The sequence below is a fragment of the Centropristis striata genome, chromosome 3, assembly GCF_030273125.1.
Source record: "Centropristis striata isolate RG_2023a ecotype Rhode Island chromosome 3, C.striata_1.0, whole genome shotgun sequence".
Classification (NCBI taxonomy): Eukaryota; Metazoa; Chordata; class Actinopteri; order Perciformes; family Serranidae; genus Centropristis; species Centropristis striata.
Window position 1 is genome coordinate 17,397,778 of NC_081519.1, and position 19,975 is coordinate 17,417,752.

Genomic DNA, 19,975 nt, shown 5'->3' on the forward strand with positions numbered 1-19,975 from the left:
AATAATATCAGGCCACAGCTCCCTTCACGAAATGCATTTCCTTGTTTTCTTCTTCTTCAAAGACAAAAAATACAAAAAAATGAGGAAAAAACAGAGAGGAAGAGGGTCAGACAAGAGACTTGCCCCCAGGAACAGTTTCATTTAATGGAACTGTGTTTTGGTTTTATTTCTAGGAAATGAGGATCAGCATGCTTTTGAAGCACTATTTGTGAAATGCCCCACATAGGAAAAAATAACACTGACAAAGCACAGGAGTGTTGCCGGTAAACCCCCTAAATGGCTTCAATGTTATGTTTTGGCTCGGATGTTTTGAGACCCTGTGATTAGCCTCTAAATCAATGGGCAGTATTGTTGTCGCCACACACACTGCGTCTCATACATAATTCATCTGAATTTAAAAGTCCCATATTTGAGAAAGCCTTCATGTCTATGCTGCACTGTAATGAAATAATCAGTCTTATTTTGACAGTGGGAATCTAACACAAAAAATTTGCCTTTTTGCCATTCTCCTTGGCTGCTGCGTAGCTGTTCCTATTAATGTTTGGGAATAAGTGCCCACAGAGAGCCTTTAAACATTAGCTGTGTTCATTCATCTCCCACTGTTCTCCCTCCCTGTCACCCAGATTGATGGGCGATCCAGAGCGTTCTACGTCGCCAAAGAGCTCGTTGACTCAGAGAGACTGTGAGTATCTGCGCTGGGTCTCCCCATTTCCCCTGCATGTCATCACACACAAATATCAAAATCTGATTTATTTTTGTCTTTTATCGCCCTGTAACTTCTCTCCTTTTCTTCGCTTTCCTGCAACTGTGTCTCTTGTGCTCCTTTGCTAATTCATCGTGCATGCAGAGTAACTGACAGCCAATTACACAGGTGTCTTGTGTAACTTATTAAACACACCAGCCTTGCCCTTGCCCCGCTACACACTTAACCATTCTTCTGATGTAGTTTTCTCATCATGCATAATTTAGATAATTTAATGAGTCTTGTAGAAAGATTAACAAAGATGTGTAGAAGGTTGTAAATTCCTCTTTTACAGTTTAATTAAATCTCGTGTTTCTCTCTTCTTGTTTTCCAGACACGTCAGCGCCCTCAAGTACCTTCACAAGGTAAAAAAAAAAAGCTTTGCTGCCACCACATAAGTGTGGCACATTGGCTTTAAATGTCTCCTGCCTATTAAACTGTCTTGATAACATCACATCCTGTGTGTCTGCTCCCCAGTCTCTGTCTCCGTCTTGTCCTCCTCCCCCCCTGTTGTAAGGCTCTGCTCAAGTTTATCAATGTTGTTGCAGCAAGATCTACTTCCTGGTCTTGACAAAGTTGACATGTTGTACTCTGGAGTGGTCAGTTGTAAGATGACGCAGCGTGCATACACAAGCACTGTTGGTGATGCTGTCCTTGTGTCCCTCCTCTACTGATATGTGTATACCCATCTCAGCTGGCAATCTGCCACCTAAAGGTCATAAAAAGGCTGTTGGGGCCCTTTATAGTGGTTGTACTGGGTGCATAGCATGAGCTCCTTATGACCATGTTGGCCATAAAATGGATAATTTTCTTCTCAGTACGGTATCAAGTGTGGTTAATGGCGGACTGAGGATTTAAAGGTGAGCTGTGGTAAGCCCCTTGAGGTAGATGATGCATCACTACTAACATCCATTTCCATCATTTCCCACTCACTGCCTGTCAAAACAAGACCACATCCCTGCAGGGTTAGGAACAAAGATGGACATTTTTGAATTGCCCCTCCACTCAAAATTGTGATTTTCCTTTTTTTTATGCAGCCTAAAATGTCTGGCCTTGACTAAAGTTTGTCACTAGAGAGGTGTTAATATTCTTCTACTGAATGGGGAGCTGCTTGTGCATTTCTCTACGATCTGAGATTCAAAAATACGCCGGGAAGCTAGATGAGGTACATCACAGTTATAAAAAGCCAATCAAAAGGCGTAAAAGAAACCTCCGGCAAAGAGTAGGGCTGTGCCCAAATATGTATATGGCAAATATCGTGATCATCAACATCAGCATTTTAGATGTTTATGCGCATATTGATGCAGATGGAAATGCCACTGTATCGATACAACAGCAAATTATGTGATGGCACTTTTGATAGAGAAGGATTATCTATGGTGCAGTGCACAATGAAGCCGATGGGTGACAGTAAAGGTGAGTCCACATTACACAACAATAAGGCTAAGAGATTTAAGTTTAACGCTGGGATTAGAAACAGAATATTTCTGTGGGGCTGAATTATAGTTGTTTTCAATTTTGATTTTGCTTTAATACAGAATAATAAAGAACGGTTGTTGTAGTCAATTCCGTGTAGTACATGATCCCCATTTAAAATTTAACATGTATTGCAATATTTTTGTATAGCAGCTTATATTGTACCATGAGGTTGAAGGAAATACCAAGCCCTAGTTCGGAGTGAATTTGAACAGAGAGTGATAACAAACTGTAATATCATAGCAGATATTATTGTATGTTTCACAACCACTAACCCTGTGTCAGCCACTGCCAGTTACAAGCTCACAAGCTAACAAACAATATAAAAGATGCTAACAACACTTACCATTCTGTTTTTTGTGCTGAACATTCCTCGACTGAGTTTGGAGACTTAAACATGTATGGCTGAATCTGTTCAATGTTTCCTCGAACGCCAATCATCTTGATGCGCACTGCGCTTTTACTGGTCAACCTAGCACGAGCACCTGTGGTGGGCGAGGCCAACACAGAATTTAGAAAGAGTAGACATACTTCCAGCCCATACTCAGTGGTTGTTGTTGCTTTTTGTTGGGAAAACTATGTTAAACAAATATTAATCACAGTAGAATATTTACATATTTTAAGATGTGTCTGGAGGGAGAGTTTAACAAAAACACCACAAATTGACACTGAAACAGTAAAAACAATTCCATGGTGGCTCATAAATTTGGAATAAAATATTTGTTACCTCTTTCCATGAAATGATTGTGACAATGTGATTTATTCTTGACAAATAAAGTGTTTATCTTCTCAAAACGTTATTAACCAATCTCTTTCAAACATATCACAATGAAAATTAAACCACAATTAACAGAGGATTGTGTCTGAAAACTAAATTATTCCAACTTTATGGGCAACTGTGCATTTAATTTGATCAAAAAGGAAAGTCATACGGGAAAGGTCAGATAGGCAACACCTATTCAAAGAATGGTGTGGAGGAGTTGCTATTAAGGTGATGGTTGCCAGTACAAATCTGACAGGTAGAGTCATTGAACACAGAGAAGCCCATCAGTCAGCCTGTACCTTATAACCTTGAATAAGGTCATAACCTGAATTTCTTATGTGTGCCCCCTCACTGTGATTTATGAAAGCCTGCTGTGGGTACAAAAGCAGCTGCTTTGTGTAATGTGTAATTTGATGCCATTAAACAGCAAGTAATGCAAATGTTATACAATGGACGCCTCTAATAATCATAAATCTGCAATCTCATCATGATGCTCAATTATGCTAATTAGCTGCTGCAGACAGAAGCATATGCTGCAAGTAAATATGGGCATCAGTGCTTCAGAATGACATGTTGTCAGTGTAGCCTGAACCATTAAATCTATCTTTTCTTCAGTGTAAATTTTCGTTTTTCAACAACTTCTCACTTGAAAAGATACTGGGTCACCTTGGCTCGAGATCCTCTTCAGTGTTACCATACCAACTAATTGAATCTTTTTGTCACCTTTGAAAGGTGACATTGAAGGCTTTCTCATCCTGCTGTTGCATAATGCATAAGTGCAGTGTTAGTGTCTTATTATTCTTCATTCCTCAAACACAGATGCCTTGAGATATTAGTTACTGTTTGATGCGTACTGATGTCATAATTAGCATGAAACACAGTATCTCAGCTGGGAAACACTCCAGCAGCACAACATGCTCAAACACACAGTTGGGGGGGTGTTAAGTGAGAGGCACATATGAGCTATTGTTCCATTGTTTGATAAGGAATAACAAGAATACAAAGAATTTCCAGCCCCTGTCTCCTCATAGGAAGGGAGGCCGTGCTCTTCTTTTAAAGGACTTTCCCTAAAACAGCTACAGCACTGGTGGACTCGGGGAGGGAGGTTTTGCTGCGGCAATCCGCAGCAAAAGTGCCCTCTTAGATGCCCCTATGGTAGCTTAAACAAGACGCAGTGCCCTCTAGGGTGCCCTTCCATTAAAGAAAACAAGATGCAGTACAGTAATGGGTGCCCTTAAATGGAAAAAAACAGATGCAGATGCAGTGTCATTCCAGAGAAGAAAGCATGCAGGACCCTCTACGGTTTTGAGAAAACATAATGCAGTACGGGAGGCTGTAGTGCTTCCCCATTCTGGCCCACCTTCCTCATCTGTCTGAATAGCGGCTGGGTTTAGCAATTTGGCGAGCAGCACACTGAAACGAGCTAACTAGCTAGCTAGCTAGCTGACTAGCACATATTCTACTGCAAAACGTTTCTCCTGTGCTGTCAATTGACGAGGTGAGCTCATGCCAGCCACCTCAATTTACATATAACGAACAATAAGACACTTTTTGTATAAATTATGACAAGTCATGACTCTTCTTAGAGCAAAGTCTCTGCTGGCATTGCATCAAATAAAAATATTAAGTTATATCTCAATCTGGGTTAATGAGGCAACCGGAGCCACTACAGTGAATTGGCACTGGGGTAAAAAATTATAAATTTTAAATTAAATGTGTTTTTCAGAAAATATGCATTAAATTGTGCTTAATTTTGACTGTTTAAGGCAAAGTGTGTTCTTTCTTGATTAACTAATGATCGACTAGTGTACATTTAATTCATACAGTCTATTGCGAAGCTTCTGTTCTATCCGTCTGTCGGTAGGAACATCCACATGCTGATTCTGGCCTGTGTATACAGTAGTAACATTGTATATATATTAATAATAGGTTAAATTTGAGTATTATCATGAATGAAATTAGAATGGGATTACAGGGGAGAATCAACAGCTCCAATAGGCAATAGGCTGCTCTACATGCTCAAAAAGTTTCTGCCCACTGGTGTCCCACTGCATGCAGCTGGTGGTGTTTCATATTTTTCGCCCCTGCCCCTCAGACCACCTGAATCCTCCTCTGAGCTTCAACATATGAGGCTCAGAATTATTATTTTTCCTCATTTGTAACCCGTGACCTCTGAACAGGTTCTCTGTGCTGAGTTATGACCGAGCATGACTGGCTGCTCAACCAACTGCTTAACGTTGCTTCTTGACCCGCCTTACGTGAGGGAAATAGGGATAAGGTGGAGAGTGGACCGGTGAAATGGAGAGTAAAGCTCCTCTTATTTCTGGATCTGTGGGTGTGTGTGTGTGTGTGTGTGTGTGTGTGTGTAACCTGGGAGACAGAGTCAACCAGACCTGTTAAAGTAGCTGTTCTTCTCCCCGGCAGATGTGATGAATGTTAACTCATACGCGATCGATCGTGCATGATGAACGGCGTGTTCTGAAGCGACCCGTGTCACCACATTATCTCACAGCCGACTGGGACAACTCTATTTGTTTTATGTCTGTGCTTTACTCAGAACTGGAATAGATGGGCTCCAGACACTTATCCCTTACAGACACACAAGGCTTTATATATGTATGACATTAGTTTGCCAGACAGATTGCCCCTCAGAGAAAACAGAGATTTTTTAAAGCATGTTGATACCTCCTAACGATTCACCTACTTTTATCTATTTTTTGTCTTCATTTGCTGAGTAGATTAATAACCTCTGAGCTGTTTTTTTTACTCCCATGTGCCATAACTCCTCATATTAGTCCTCTTAGTCTCTGACACTGCAGCTATTAATGCCTGTTGCTTATGTTTATGTGTGCTGAATGGACTTCAGTCGACCTGGTTTCATTGTATATCAGTGGATTTTTCAGTTCTTGTCTACAGAAACATGAAAAGTGGGGACTACGTACAAAACAGCATTGTGTCATTGAGTACCAAGGTCTTTATGCAACAACACCTGGTGTGTAACTCATGTGCAAGCAGTGCCGCCTTTCCTGAATGCCTGGACAGAGCCCAAAGTGGTGGGGAGGTAATTTGAAGGGAGGGTGGCAGGAAGGATGTTTAGGAGGATCTGACCTTCCTTCCATTTTTCTCCCCCTTTTCATTCCTCCATGCCTTTCATTTCTCCTCACTTCCTCCTTTCACCCTAAAGACCATTTCCTCCATTCCTCTCTCTTTCTACCTGGCATTTTTGTCTTGTTAAAAGTCTCGACACCTTACAAATCCTTTATCCCCTCTCCTGTGCAGGACTTTACGTCAGCAGTGACAGAGGCGGTGGGTGAGGAAGGAGAGCTTGTGCTGGAGGAGCAGAGGTTAGGAGAGATATTGGGGGTGCTCCCTGAGGTCTACACCCTCCACAGCAGCATCCTTACTGAGCTGGAGGAACGCATCAGTCAGTGGTAAGAAACAGCATGGCTATTACTGTTGGGTGTGCTGTTGCCTGTAGTCATATACTAGACCTGATCCTCAGTTTTCATAGCAGTGTATTTAGTATGTTGCCACAATACACGTTTCATTTTATTTTATTTATTTTAATTACAGAAATATTTCCAAGGTTTTTACAAGGTTATTTTGCCTTAAACAGCAGCAAAAAATCAAATAAAAAAAACAAACAGCTTAAATACAAACAGCAAATTACATGTGCAAAGACGTTAAAAGCACTTTTATCAAAAGCAGTACAAAGGCTAAAGCTACTGACCCAGAGAACAAGTAAAGAGGCAGTCCATGTTAATGTTCCAAAATTCTATTTTACGGTCTCATACAAACTGCTATGATATGTGCAGAAACCCAAATCAAAGACAAATTGTGCCCCAATTGATTTACAGGTCGCTGTGATAGCAACCTGTAAATCACAGGGTAGCCCCACCATAAATCACACCCTGCTCCCTGCTTTATCATCTATTTTACTCAAAATGAGACTGTCATTTACAAAATGGACATGATGATGTATTGAAGAATAATTGAAACTAGTGATTGAGAACATAGTCAATCCTCAAAATGTTTACTGCGGTAATAAATCAAGTGAGAAGTAGGGTAATTTACTTACGACCTGTATACAGTTGGACTTCTTTTTGCAACCAGTGGAGTCGCCCCCTGCTGGCAGCTAGGAAGAATGCAGGTTTAAGGTACTTCCACATTGGCGTCACCCAAAAGAAAATGAGCTCTTGAAATGCAGTGCACAACGAAAACGTTGGGATCTTCCCTTGATTTAAATGGCAAACCCTCACTACATGAAATGATGAAAGAAAATGTACTTAATCTCTGATTTTCCTTTCTGTGTAGGGAGGAGAGCCAAAGAGTAGTAGATGTGATCCTGTCCCGGCAAGAGGACTTCCGGGTGTTTGACACCTTTATCTCAGAGTATGATCGCAGCATGTCTTTACTGGAGGAGAGCTGCAGGGACAACCAGGCCTTCGCCAACATCGTCAAGAAATTTGAGGTAAAACATTGAACAGTCTGACTGGAATGTCTTTTAATTGTGTCTCCTGGCAACAGTTAGTCTTGGAGTTTACTGTTTCACTGAGCATACTGAATGAGGAGTAATGCTCAATACCAAAAGATCCCCTCTTCAAAGAATAAGTGGAAGGAGAATTTTAACTGTCACATATTCAAATGGTTAGTTCTCAGTTTGTGGAGGGAAAATGAAGCCTTGTGTATGTTTTCAGGGAGCAGAGATCGAACCTGGTATTTCCCCCGGCATTCACTCAGTGGCTCTCAACTTAGATTTTGTCACCCAGCTTCCAAAGGGAGATAATGGCCTTTCTAAACTCCCTCTATCACGCTCCTCTCCATGGGACTGACCTTTCCACTGTCATGCTCGCATATTTTATACCCACTCAACACCAAATACTCATTCTTTGTCCAGTGCGGATGTCTTCATCCTTGATGCTCCCTGGAGAGCAGGGAAGTGGGATTTGGGTGACGGGACCAAAATCATAAAAAAGCCAATTTCTAAAGCCTTTACAGTGGCCTGCAGATTGTCTACCTGGTCCACTTAAGCAACACTTGATCGTTATGATGAATAGGAATGGGTATAGTCCAAGCGGTAACAATAAAATTGACTATTTTTAACTAAAAGACAGGATATTAAGAGAGCCTATAGATAAATCCACAGAGATGCAGCAATAGATTTATCATTTTCATGCAGCTATGTCCTGGTGTCTATAGAATTGATTCACAATTTCCAACTGCTGTGTAGCAGCACACAGGTCACCCTGAATAATAAAACAGATAAGCCTTTCCCAAGCTTCTGTCTATGTTAAACTTTGGGTTTCACAAAGCTACCTATTCAACTCAGCACCTTTCCCCCACCAAATGTACGCATTACCAGTTCTATGCGGTAGTCTGATTCACTGTGAGTGGCTGACACAATGGTTCCAGGCGTTTCTAGTTTGATAAGAAAAGCGAACGGACAAGGCACCAACTGTCCCCGCTCATGAATATTCAGAAGCAGCTGCCCCCTTACCAGAAAAACTTTGGCTCTGCCAGACTTTAGTGGAGATAATGTAAATAGAAGGGATTGGAGGTGAGAGATGAAGACTAAACATCACACTGACCTTTAGTATCTTACAGCATGTTTTCAAACCTGATCTAAGCCAGCTAATAATTTAGCCCTTCATAACCTTGATCAAAGTCAATAATGTGCCACTTTATTGTAGTCTCATGAAGGTGATATTAGTCCTTTTTCACATCATAAAGCACTAATTGCTATCTGGAGTAGTCATAAAAGGGTTGATTTGCAAAGAAGGATAAATGTATGAAATATATCTCATCTAAGGACACAAGTATACATAGTGCTTAACAAATTTATTATACCACCTGTCATAAAAACAAGAAAACATAAATATTTTGGGAATCTTTCAAAAGCTTGTTTAAAACTAAAATGTTATTGTTTTTTATTTGGCAAATAACAAACTGAATTCACCTTTTTATACCCAGATTTGCTCCGGCTCACTGGGTCTGAAATTAATCAAGCAGAACTTTCAACCACTAAAACAAATTTTTCTGTTCAGGGATGCAAGCAAATAACTATGGATTGACATCTTAATCAAGAAATAATAATGTGCTAAAACAGTAATACAATTCTGGTTAAAGATCTTCTACATACTATACATCTCATATAAAATCTGCCTTTGTTCAATATTTCTTTCCCCTTTGTGTCAATCTAAACTATGATTTATCTTACACTTCTAAAATGAACACCCAGAGGCATATTCAATAACATTTTCTCAGTGCACTGGCAGATTCACCACGGCAATGTACACACTGCATATTGTATTTCTGTTTCCCATATTGCATATAAGCCTATTGTCTGAGGACTGCCTTTCTACCCTCTCACACCAGGGCATTGCTTATGTGTGTGAGATGGATGCTTCATTGAATCAGAGCACTGTCTTGGGAATTGCAAGGTGTGTGTGACCCCGCTGTAATGAGGGAGAAGGAGGGTCGAGGGAGAGCAAAGAGGAGCGTAAGGGTCACAGGATACACTATACGTACTACTGAGAGGGACAACAGTCATTTATCTGTTGGCTGTGTGACACTTCACACATCATTATACTTTACAGGAGTGGACTTTGAATGCTTTTTTTTAACTGCTTGCAGATATTTTTGTGACTTTAAAGGGACAGATCACCACATTTTTTTCCTCTCACCTGTAGTGCTCCTTATCAGTCTGGGTTGTTTTGGTGTGAGTTGCTAGTTGGCTGTATAGATGACTACCCTCTCTGGGATACAATGGAACTAGAGGTCACTCAGCTTTTGGTGCTCAAAGCGGCAAAAATATATATTTGAAAAACTCAACAGCAATGTCTCTTTCCAGGAATAATGACCCAGCTGCAATCACTATTTGGTACAGTTGCATGTAGGAACTGTTTTCGCCAACCGTATCTGATTGCAAAAGGAATAGTTCAATGTGAACTCACCTGAGTTAGTAAAAATTACAGCTTAGCCGAGAGGATGCTATCAAACGGGACCAATTATGCTTTTTTTCAGGTTTGTACTTCAATGTGTTTACATGCGGTAATGTTTTAATGTTTTTTTATTATGTTTCTAATCCAGTATGTTTGACATTTTAGAAACATAAAAATGCCAGTCTGCTATGATTGGCTTTTATTTTATAAGTATCTAGATGTATAAATAGGGGCAGAGCCGCCTCTTTTTCTTAAGGAAGCTCAGATCTCTTGACATCTGTAGTAGACTAACTGAATTTGCCCTCTGGGATAAATTAAGTAATTTTGATTTGACTTGATGATTTCACCTCTTCAAAGGTAGCCAAACTGGAAACCCCAGACACCTAAATATATGCGCACAAGCACTGCCAAAGAAAGCTTTAAAACAATATTTCCCCTTAAATGTTTACATCTCACTGTGTCACGAGCATGAGCCTCATGCCCTTGATTGGATGCACGCTTCCCTTTGATTTGTGGAAAGAGACATTGCTGTTGACTTTTTTTAAATGTATTTTTTTGGCACTTTGAACCCCACAAGCGATGTACTATCTAGGACCATTACATTTGAGAGAAGGCAAACATCTCTACAGCAGATATCTCCAACACTCAGCAACTTACACCAAAACAATCTAGTTTTATAAATAGCACTAGAGGTAAGGGGGAAACCTTTTATTTATTAGTATTTGGGGCAAACTGTCCCTTTTAAAATGTTCATCTTCACAAAATCTGATTTTGTTTCAAACTTAAACCCTTACCTCCTTCACACATCTCTTCCTTCTCCACTCTCCCAAACCACTTATACTGCTGGACCCAAAGTCCAGCAGTATAAGTGGTAGTAATTTCATTGTGGATGTGGTGATGACAGTGATGAAGTAGCCACAGACCATGATCAGATCAGAGCTAGACCCTTACAGGATTAAAGCCTCCTCTCCACAGCCAGTTGCTTGTTTACCGCACCATCTATAAACATTGGCCAACACGTTGCAGTGTGTGTGTGTGTGTGTGTGTGTGTGTGTGTGTGTGTGTGTGTGTTTGTATGTGTGTGTGTGTGTGTGTGTGTTTGGTGTGTGTATGTGTCTCCTTTGTGTGTTTGCACCTTGTTACATTGGAGTCGGATTGTTTGGCCTGAGCATGTCTATACATTTTTGTGTTGATCTTGTGTAACTAGTTTTATGAAATCTCTTTCAAAAGAACACCAGCTTGGATTTATATTCATGCCATGGCCCATGTTTGTGTGTTTTTCTCTTGCGCAAGACGCCCCGGAGGAAAGGAGGAGGCTGTGCAGCAGGTGGACGGAGAGCGATAGAGGGAGAGAGCGATGGAGTGAATTCCTTGTAAAGGCAGCTGGGCAATGAGGCAGACAGAAGCTAATTAGAGAAGCAGCCTCCTTTACAACTCCCCAATTAGATCAGTTGTGTGTGTGCAGGCAGCAAATCAGCTGGCCGTGTCTGAGTCTGAAAGGTGTGTTTGTTTGTCCGTGCGTGTGTGTGTGTGTGTGTGTGTGTGTGTGTGTGTGTGTGTATGTGTTTATCCCCAGCACGAGGCATCACACGCTCCCTCCTCTCTCCTCCTTCATTTGGCTCGCTCACCCAAACAAACCGCTCGCTAATTACCATCTCTGGAAAAGCCACTTCCTCTGAACAAGTGTCAATTGGATGACAATTTACAAGCGACACTTGAGGAGAGCGGATGTTCTGAAGCCAAGCGCGTTTAATAATGAAGAGCTGGTTATTATTGTACTCGATGCATCATGCAGTGATCAGGAGAGAGGAGGAGGAGGAAACAGAAATGTGGGACGTACAAAGGTTGTTTCCTGAAGACTGAAGTTAAGCAGAAAAAGATGAGACATAAAAAGAAATAGAAACAAAAGAGTATTCATGAAGGCCTGCTCATTAAAAGCAGCATCAGCTCTCTGTTTTACTTTGACTCCTGCACTCCAAATTGTGATAATGAAGAGAAAGAGTGGTGTGTTTAACTCACATCCCATCCCTCCCCTTTACAGGTCAAATCAGTGTTATCTCAAGGTCTGTGTGTGTGTGTTTTTATCTGCTTGTGTGTGGCGGGGCGCATCAATAATACATTGTATGTGTCTGAGATGAGTTCAGTTTGTGTCTGCGTGGGTTCTTGTGTGTGTGCAGTGTAAATAAAATGAAGATGCTGTTTCCCGCAGGGTGCTATCTGTGCCTCTAATGAAGGATAGGACTTCATTGGATTAGAAAAGACTGTGTGTGTGTGTGTGTGTGTGTGTGTGTGTGTCTGTGTGTGTCTGTGTGTGTGTCGCGCCCCTAGTCCCCCGTTGCTCCTCTACCGCTCAGGGCATAAATACCTGTCAGAGACAATTAGATCCTGATTGATTTTCTAAAGCTCTTTTTGATTGTGCCAATTTCTGTCCCCTTTCACCTGCAAATGAGTACTCTGAGAAGGAGAATGGGAGTTGTTCAGGTTTTTTTGTGCGCTTGAAAGATGCGTGAAGGTCAGCCAGTCCGATAGTGTCCCCGTGGTGACTTGTGACCTTGACTTGCAGCATTGTATTATAGAGGTTACCTTCATAGAGCTGTGGTTTTCTGGCTACACCTTAGGGATGCGCTTCGATTAGGGCTGTACCAATCCGACTATATTAATTCGGATGACTGGGTTGTTGCGGGTATTGGCTAGTACCAAGAAACAAACCGATACCACTGTTTAATTAATGATCTGTTTAACTCATTGTGGAATTGACTGGGGTCATCAGCTTGACTAAATATTGCTTTTCTAAATTTGTATGTAATTTAAAAGATAAAAACATAGATATTAATCAATCAATCAGACTTTATTTGTATAGCACTTTTCATACAAGATATAACAACAAAGGGTCACACGGTGGTGTAGTGGTAAGCACTCTCGCCTCACAGCAAGAGGGTCGCCAGTTCGCTTGCGGCTCTTCTGTAAGCATGTTCTCCCCTGGTCAGCATGGGTTCTCACCCGGTACTCCGGCTTCCTCCCACAGTCCAAAAACATGCACTTAGGTTTATTTGGTGACTCTTAATTGCCTGTAGTGAATGAGAGCATGATTGTCTGTCTCTACTGTGTCAGCCCTGCGATAGTCTGGCGATCTGTCCAGGGTGTACCCCGCCTCTCGCCCATACAGCCCTATGTCAGCTGGGATCAGCACCAGCCCCTGCGACCCGACTGCGGATAATCGGTTAATGATAATGAATGAATGAATGAATAATAACAAAACATAGAAACAAGCAAACACCCTCCGCCCATCCCCAACATACATTTACTGAATTGTTATTTATTATTAAAAGAATAAATCATGCACCACAACTTGGTCAAAACATTTTCATTGTTTACAGTATCCGAATATTTTTGTAGCTCATGTAAACTTGTGATTTCTGTATGTTTACCTCTTTCTAAAATGTGTGTTTTCAGACGAGAAGCCCAGATGAAGCTGAAGTCCCACTGAAACACCAGCTGCTGCAGGTTATAGTGAGAGTACTTCAATATCGAATGCTACTCACAGGTAGCACACTTTTACTTTTTACTTGTTAAAGCAATCTTATGTATTATTTGATATATATTGAGACTAGTATAAGTAATTATGGGATAATAATAACTGCTTTAGCCTAGTGTAACAGCACATGTAGAGATTAAAGATATCAAGAGCTATATGCTATCAAAGCTATGCTAACGTTAGCTAACAGTAGCCACCATTAGCTACTGTTCAAGTACCAAAGGCTGTAGCAGTTAAACAGCTGAGCAAATTAAAATGAACAAGGGAGTGTTTTATTCCTCATGGAATTAAATGTTCATATGTAAGAGTAACAATGCGTTATTTCTTCTATAAAAAAGCTGTATAATCTCACTTTTAAATTCACAAATGCTGGAAAGGAGTACTAGCATAATGTTGTGGGTTAGTCTTATGCACTGAAGAAATTGTACTAATTTTACAGACAATTTGTCACCATATTGTTAGTTAAGACTCTTTCAGACACAGTGCAACAATGAGTATTGCGCTCCAAAACCTATTATTTCCAACAGCTTGCAACAGCTCATTGTTGTGTCCGGCAAAAGCAAGACAGATAGCCAGAACTGTACAACACAAGTTGTAACTACACCTCAGGAAAAAAACCTGTCTTGGAAATCCAACTAATTTATATATATATATATATATATCTCTGTCGAAGATGAAGAGGAAACTTCATCTTATATATATATATATTATATATATAGAGGAAACTTCATCTTATATATATATATATATATATATATATATATATATATGTATATATAAGATGAAGTTTCCTCTTCATCTTCGACAGAGACAGTGCTTCTCAGCCAGTAGAGATGCATCTGAAAACTATTCTGCTCTGTCTTGCTACTTTCCTGGTGAACCCAGCCGCGAGCCCAATTAACATCATGTTGTGTCTGAAGGGCCCTAAGCATTAAATTGTATTTTTTAGCAACTATACAGAACTTTCATTTTGTGTTGATTGTTGCAGCGACAAAATCAGTTGTGTTTCCGTAGGGTCCCCCCGCCTCATGTCGTAAAGATCTGGATCTGATTATATATAGCAATAGTCTTCTTGCTGATATTCTCCTCATGTAGGTCTTATAGAGGCATTAATATTAACATTGAAACTGTTTCATAACCAGTTATAAACTCCCTTGTAGTATGTGTAAATTATATTTTCACGTCTTGACTAGTCTTCTGTGTTCTCCAGATTACCTGAACAACCTCTCTCCTGATTCTAAAGAATACGAGGACACGCAAGGTAAACCTGCAGAATGGAGCTCTGTGATATTTTATAACCAGAACCATAAAAGTGTTTTTTTCACTAGTCAAAGACATACTGACACACATGCGTACACGCTGCAGCTGCTCCACATGTATCAGGCCCTATTTGTTGAGTCACAGTCACTGAGTGTGTCTTTATTGAATTCGGGTAGTGCATAAATCTCTCTCTTTCTCTGTTTGTGTTGCAGCTGCCTTGGTGATCGTGTCCGAGGTGGCAGACCAGGCCAATGACAATCTGAAACAGGGGGTGAGTTTACTCTGGATACACTCCATGTGTTTATAACATTCAGACTGTTTAGCTCCTGTTGAGTTTGATATATTCACAGCCCAGCGTGCTGTTATTGAGACACGTCTTTATATTCCGCCTGGCAATGAAAGAGCAATTTTCGGATGGAGCTCAAGCGTGAAGAAGTCAGACAGCTGAGGTCTTCCTGTGTGTGAATCCCTCTTCTAAATGACACGCTGCAGTGAAGGAGAGGTCTATCCCTCTTTGGCGTCAGCCTCCGCAGCTTGTTGATTAACGCTAGGGACGAGGAAAGATGATGTCATCAGAAAGTCCCAGGTGTATCATTACAAAGGGAGCAGTGTTAGGGTGGACATGACTTACGCTCCCCCTCAAACATGTGCAATTCATGGAGATAATTTACAAACCCTCCCCCCACTGTTTTTCTCGCCTATCACTGTCAGGATCCCCTGTGCCTTCCTTTGGCTTGCTTGCTCTGTTTATCACACTTTTTTTCCTCTCCTGTGCACATGCACCAACACACGCGCAGGCTGACAGACAGTGGAAACACAGGCCCCTTCTATCTCTGTCCCCCCCTATTCAGTTTTCAGTATCACATCCCTTTCTGCCTCCCTCCTGTTCATTCACGAACAAACAGGGACAGTTTCATTCTTTGTCTCCTCTTCCGTCGATCACTGGATAATCTCCCTCCATCTCTGTGCTCTCTCTGCTCCCTCAGGAGAACTTGCTGCGTCTGGTCCACATAGAATACAGCGTGAAGGGAAAGAGGGACCTGCTGAAGCCCGGAAGGGTGAGCATCATCTGGCCAGTGTCTCACTGTCAAAACACAGCAACACATTGTTCTGTTATGACAGGCCTTATGAGATCTAAAACAAAGTTGATGTAAGCTGCAATTTGACAGCCTAATGTGCCATTCTTGTGCTTTTTCTCTGTGTGTGTTGTTTCTTTTGGCAGATGTTTGTCAAAGAGGGCACTCTCATGAAGGTCTCGAGGAAATGCAGACAGCCCAGACACCTGTTTCTGGTAATATGTCTATCATCTTTCCATTTCACAGTTTGGACACATTATTAGGCTGTATTTGCTGGTGCTTAAGCCTTTTGAATATTGTTTTCCCCTTTTGTTTCTTCCCGCAGTTTCAAAGTAATAGTTTGAGATTTGGGGAAATATGCTTAAAAGCTCCAACAGTCTATTAGCTTAAATTTGCATAAAAACTGGAAGTAGAAGGAAACACCTAGTCTGGCTCTGTCCAAAGATTAAAACATTATCACACCAGCACCTCTAATGTTCATTAATTTCTTGGCCAGGCATTGTGACTTGCTGTAATCTGTGATGTTTTTGTCAAAGTATTTATTACCATAGACTAATGTAATACCACCATTTTCTTTGTGGAATACACTTTAAAGCCTCAAGTTTAGGCATTTTGGCTGTCGCTATATTGTACGGAAGCGTATTGCTGCCACCCTTATAAAAAAAATATCCTCCATTTATCTCGTTATAACGAGATACTATCACGTTATTTCGAGATAATGATCTCGTTATAACGAGATACTATCACGTTATTTCGAGATAATGACAGTTTCTCGTTAAAACGAGATAATGAAAGTTTCTCGTTATAACAAGATACTATCATTATCTCGTTATAACGAGAAACTATCATTATCTCGAAATAACGTGATAGTATCTCGTTATAACGAGAAACTTTTATTATCTCGTTATAACGAGAAACTGTCATTATCTCGAAATAACGTGATAGTATCTCGTTATAACGAGATAAATGGAGGATATATTTTTTTTATAAGGGTGGCAGCAATACGCTTCCGTAATATTGGTTGTTGGAACCAAAAGTAATCATATTTGGAAGAAAGAGTGAAGCTGGGCAGAAGGACGCAAGTGCTAGCTAGCTAGGTTAGCAAACCACATTGGTAATTCAAAATGAACGGATGATTTTCATGACCTAAAAACACACAGTAAAAGTGTAAAATTTCTAAGATGAAAATGAGGGTGGTATCAATCTTCTACTCTAAATGTCTGCAAGAAAGCGAAAGCAAATGTCCCAAAACTATATTTTGCAGCTTGTTAAAATCATTCCACACCGTCATGCAGTATATTCTATATGAGCTTTTTCCAAATCTTCATAGAAGCTAAATTATATTTACACTGTGAGTGACACATTTAAAGACTCAAGTAGATTGTGAAACTTTAAAACTCCATGTTGGCATCATTTTATTTCCCCAAAATCCAGCATCACATATTCTTTGGAAACTCTGGGATCTGGGTTTGACCAGAATTAGGATGCATACCATGAGTTTATCATAACAAAGGGGTAAATGGTTGTTGCATCAGTGATTGTACGTGGTGCACTACAGTAGAAAACACCTGCCATGTTGTCAAAGTAATGGTGAAAACAAAGCTATCATGTTCTGTGAAAATATGTGGGAATGTTGGGTGGAGGTTGGTCTGGGAGGTAGGTGAGGTTGGGAGTAGGGGGTGGGGGGCACGAGGCCAAGGCTGTAAGACCTCCACTTGGCACCACACCCATCCAGCGAGGGTCTCCCTCTCCGCTCTTCTCCTCTCCTCCCCTCTCAGGACTTGTTTTCCAGGTCCCCACTTCCTTACAGGATGTTTGGTGTGGGTCACTGGATGCTGGCTTCCTGTGTATTGGGAGGGGACTGACAGCAAAGTGAAGGCCAGACACCCTGTAGAATGCAGGGAGGAGGAGGAGGAGGAGGAGGAGGGGCGGTGGCGCTACACAAACACATAACGTGAAATAGAGAAGCCCACTCTATTGTTCCATGTGCAATCAGTGCTGTCTCATGTTATGAATTATGCTTGAGCTACATATCCGTAGGCGCAGCATTTATGATCTTAGTCTATCCTAGTTGATCCAAATAGAATATAACGTGAAGATATGGATTTATTTTATTTTTTTATCTTTATCTTGCTCTGTTCCGTTATTCTCCAAGTCCCTCTAAACAGCGATAGCTGAAAAGTGTTGGTGGATGATACTTGTAGGCTATTAGGGTTATATAGCCATTCCCTCCCTTGAAGTTGACGGCTTCAGTGGGTCAGGTGTTATTTATGGGCTTTTAAGGAAAGAGAATCCAAACAACAGTGAAGATGAAAGCCATCACTCAGCTCAGAGATGGAGAGAAGCTGCAGCCATGTCACAAGCCTGGGCTCAATGAAGAAAGAGGCGCAGGGTGAATGAGTGAGGGAAGGGATTAGAAGGAGGATGGAGATAGAGAAAGCTGCCAAAGGGAGGAAGAGAGTGTGAGTGAAAGAGACAGGTGAATGAGGTGAAAGGTTAGCGGATGAGATGAAATGCCACCGTTGAAAAGCCAAATATCTTCGGTGCCGAGGGGTCAAGTAAGTACATGTTGTGTATGGCTGTCACGATTCTCCAAATCCACATATTGATTTAGACAGTTTGATTTTAAGGTCATGATTCGTCCGTTATTGTCATTCACATTTTCAAAGTCCTCGTTGAAAAAATGCTACCTGGTATCAAATGCGGTATGACTTCCATATTCTCTCATGTACCACACTAAGGCCATATGGTCAATTTTAACCTTTTAACAATCTGATAGCGTGCTGGCAGGCCCGACCATTTTTTTTACCTTCAGAGGCTGGAGTAGGCTCAAGACCTAAGGAATCTATTGGAACCATGTCATGTTGTCTTCTTGGGAAGTGGGTGAAATAATAACCTCTTCAGCGCAAAAAAATGTATTTTTGCTATTGTATTTGAATATTTCTGCATACTGGGGTCCCTAAAAAGTCTTGAAATTGGGCATGACTGCAAAGTTTTTGTGGATTCAATGAGCCCAACTGTATTCACGTGTGATAATGTTAGTCACCCATAGTAGCATTTAATTGTAGTTAGATTATTTGAAACTTGACCTCACTTTATAAAATGACCTGCTGTGACCTCCAGGATAATCACAGCCTCATGAAACTTTGCAACCACAAACACGAGACCTAGAGCATTTAGAGGACATATGTGTTTCCTAAGTATACTGACAATAACTTCATTCACCAGTCAACTGAACAAACTATAAACACAAAAATAAATCGAGGAATCCCTTCCTCCTTTTTCTGTGGATCCTGCTTTTTATTACGATAATTGAAATTGAAAGCTCCTTTCAATCCACTTTCGATTCAGAATTGGATTCGTGACAGCCCTAATGTTGTGTCTCATCTGGGAAAGTCGTTTGTGAAGTCTGTTAACTTGGCACTCGGTTGGGTTTCTGTGGAAGGAATCTTCGAGTAAACGAGCGGCGCAGGGTGGAGCAGACGAGCTGTGGTGGCTGCAGCCCAGAGGTCGCGGGCAGGGCTCGGACTTGGCTATCATGCACTGTTTTGTCTCCAGCCAGTCAAGCCAGTGAACCCGTAACTGCGGCTGTTTGTGTTGTTGTTGTTGTGGTGAAGGTGGCCGGTTCCACCCAGTCCTGGTTCTCAGTGTAGCCTGAGAAAGGCTGAGGAGGGCGAGGGAAGGTCTGGAGTCCGGAGCAGGGTGGAGAATTCCTGGATGCTGCCTTTACGGCCCCAGCGGATGTTTAGAGCACACATTAGGTGTGACCAATGATGTCAACTCTTTTGTCTGGGAAGAAATGAAATACCTCTCATAACACAATGGACTTCTCAGTGTGTTCGGGGGATCACAATACTTTTGGCCTGACAAGCAAATAAACACTTTTAATGCCTTATTTTGTTGTCTGTGCATACATGGGATTTTTTTGTGCACAGACCTGTCTGGAAGCTGTGAAAGGAAACATGATCTCAATAGTTGAGCACAGAAAGTTGCTTTCAAGAAAGAATAAACAAAGAGGTGTGTGCTGCAATTTGAGCTATTTCTCTCAAGGTAACACCACCACCTTGTGGTAATTAGGGGTGTTACATTAGGAAGAGCTGGAAATTCAAGTTCCTTATTTTCTTACAAAATTTAAACAAATAAGTGAAATCTAACATAATATACCTCTTCTTTCCTCTTTCT

General features: G+C 41.1%; 1 protein-coding gene across 2 annotated transcripts in view; it reads left to right on the top strand.

The window, feature by feature from the left end:
• Positions 1–19,975, top strand: part of fgd5a (FYVE, RhoGEF and PH domain containing 5a) — a 44,789-nt gene that overhangs the window by 15,156 nt on the left and 9,658 nt on the right. For both annotated transcript variants that reach the window (XM_059329489.1, XM_059329490.1), the window contains exons 4-12: positions 624–682; positions 1,077–1,107; positions 6,261–6,412; positions 7,296–7,452; positions 13,376–13,466; positions 14,668–14,718; positions 14,930–14,988; positions 15,704–15,775; positions 15,940–16,008. In XM_059329489.1, coding sequence (XP_059185472.1) covers positions 624–682; positions 1,077–1,107; positions 6,261–6,412; positions 7,296–7,452; positions 13,376–13,466; positions 14,668–14,718; positions 14,930–14,988; positions 15,704–15,775; positions 15,940–16,008 — 741 coding nt within the window. The remainder of the gene's footprint in view (positions 1–623; positions 683–1,076; positions 1,108–6,260; positions 6,413–7,295; positions 7,453–13,375; positions 13,467–14,667; positions 14,719–14,929; positions 14,989–15,703; positions 15,776–15,939; positions 16,009–19,975) is intronic.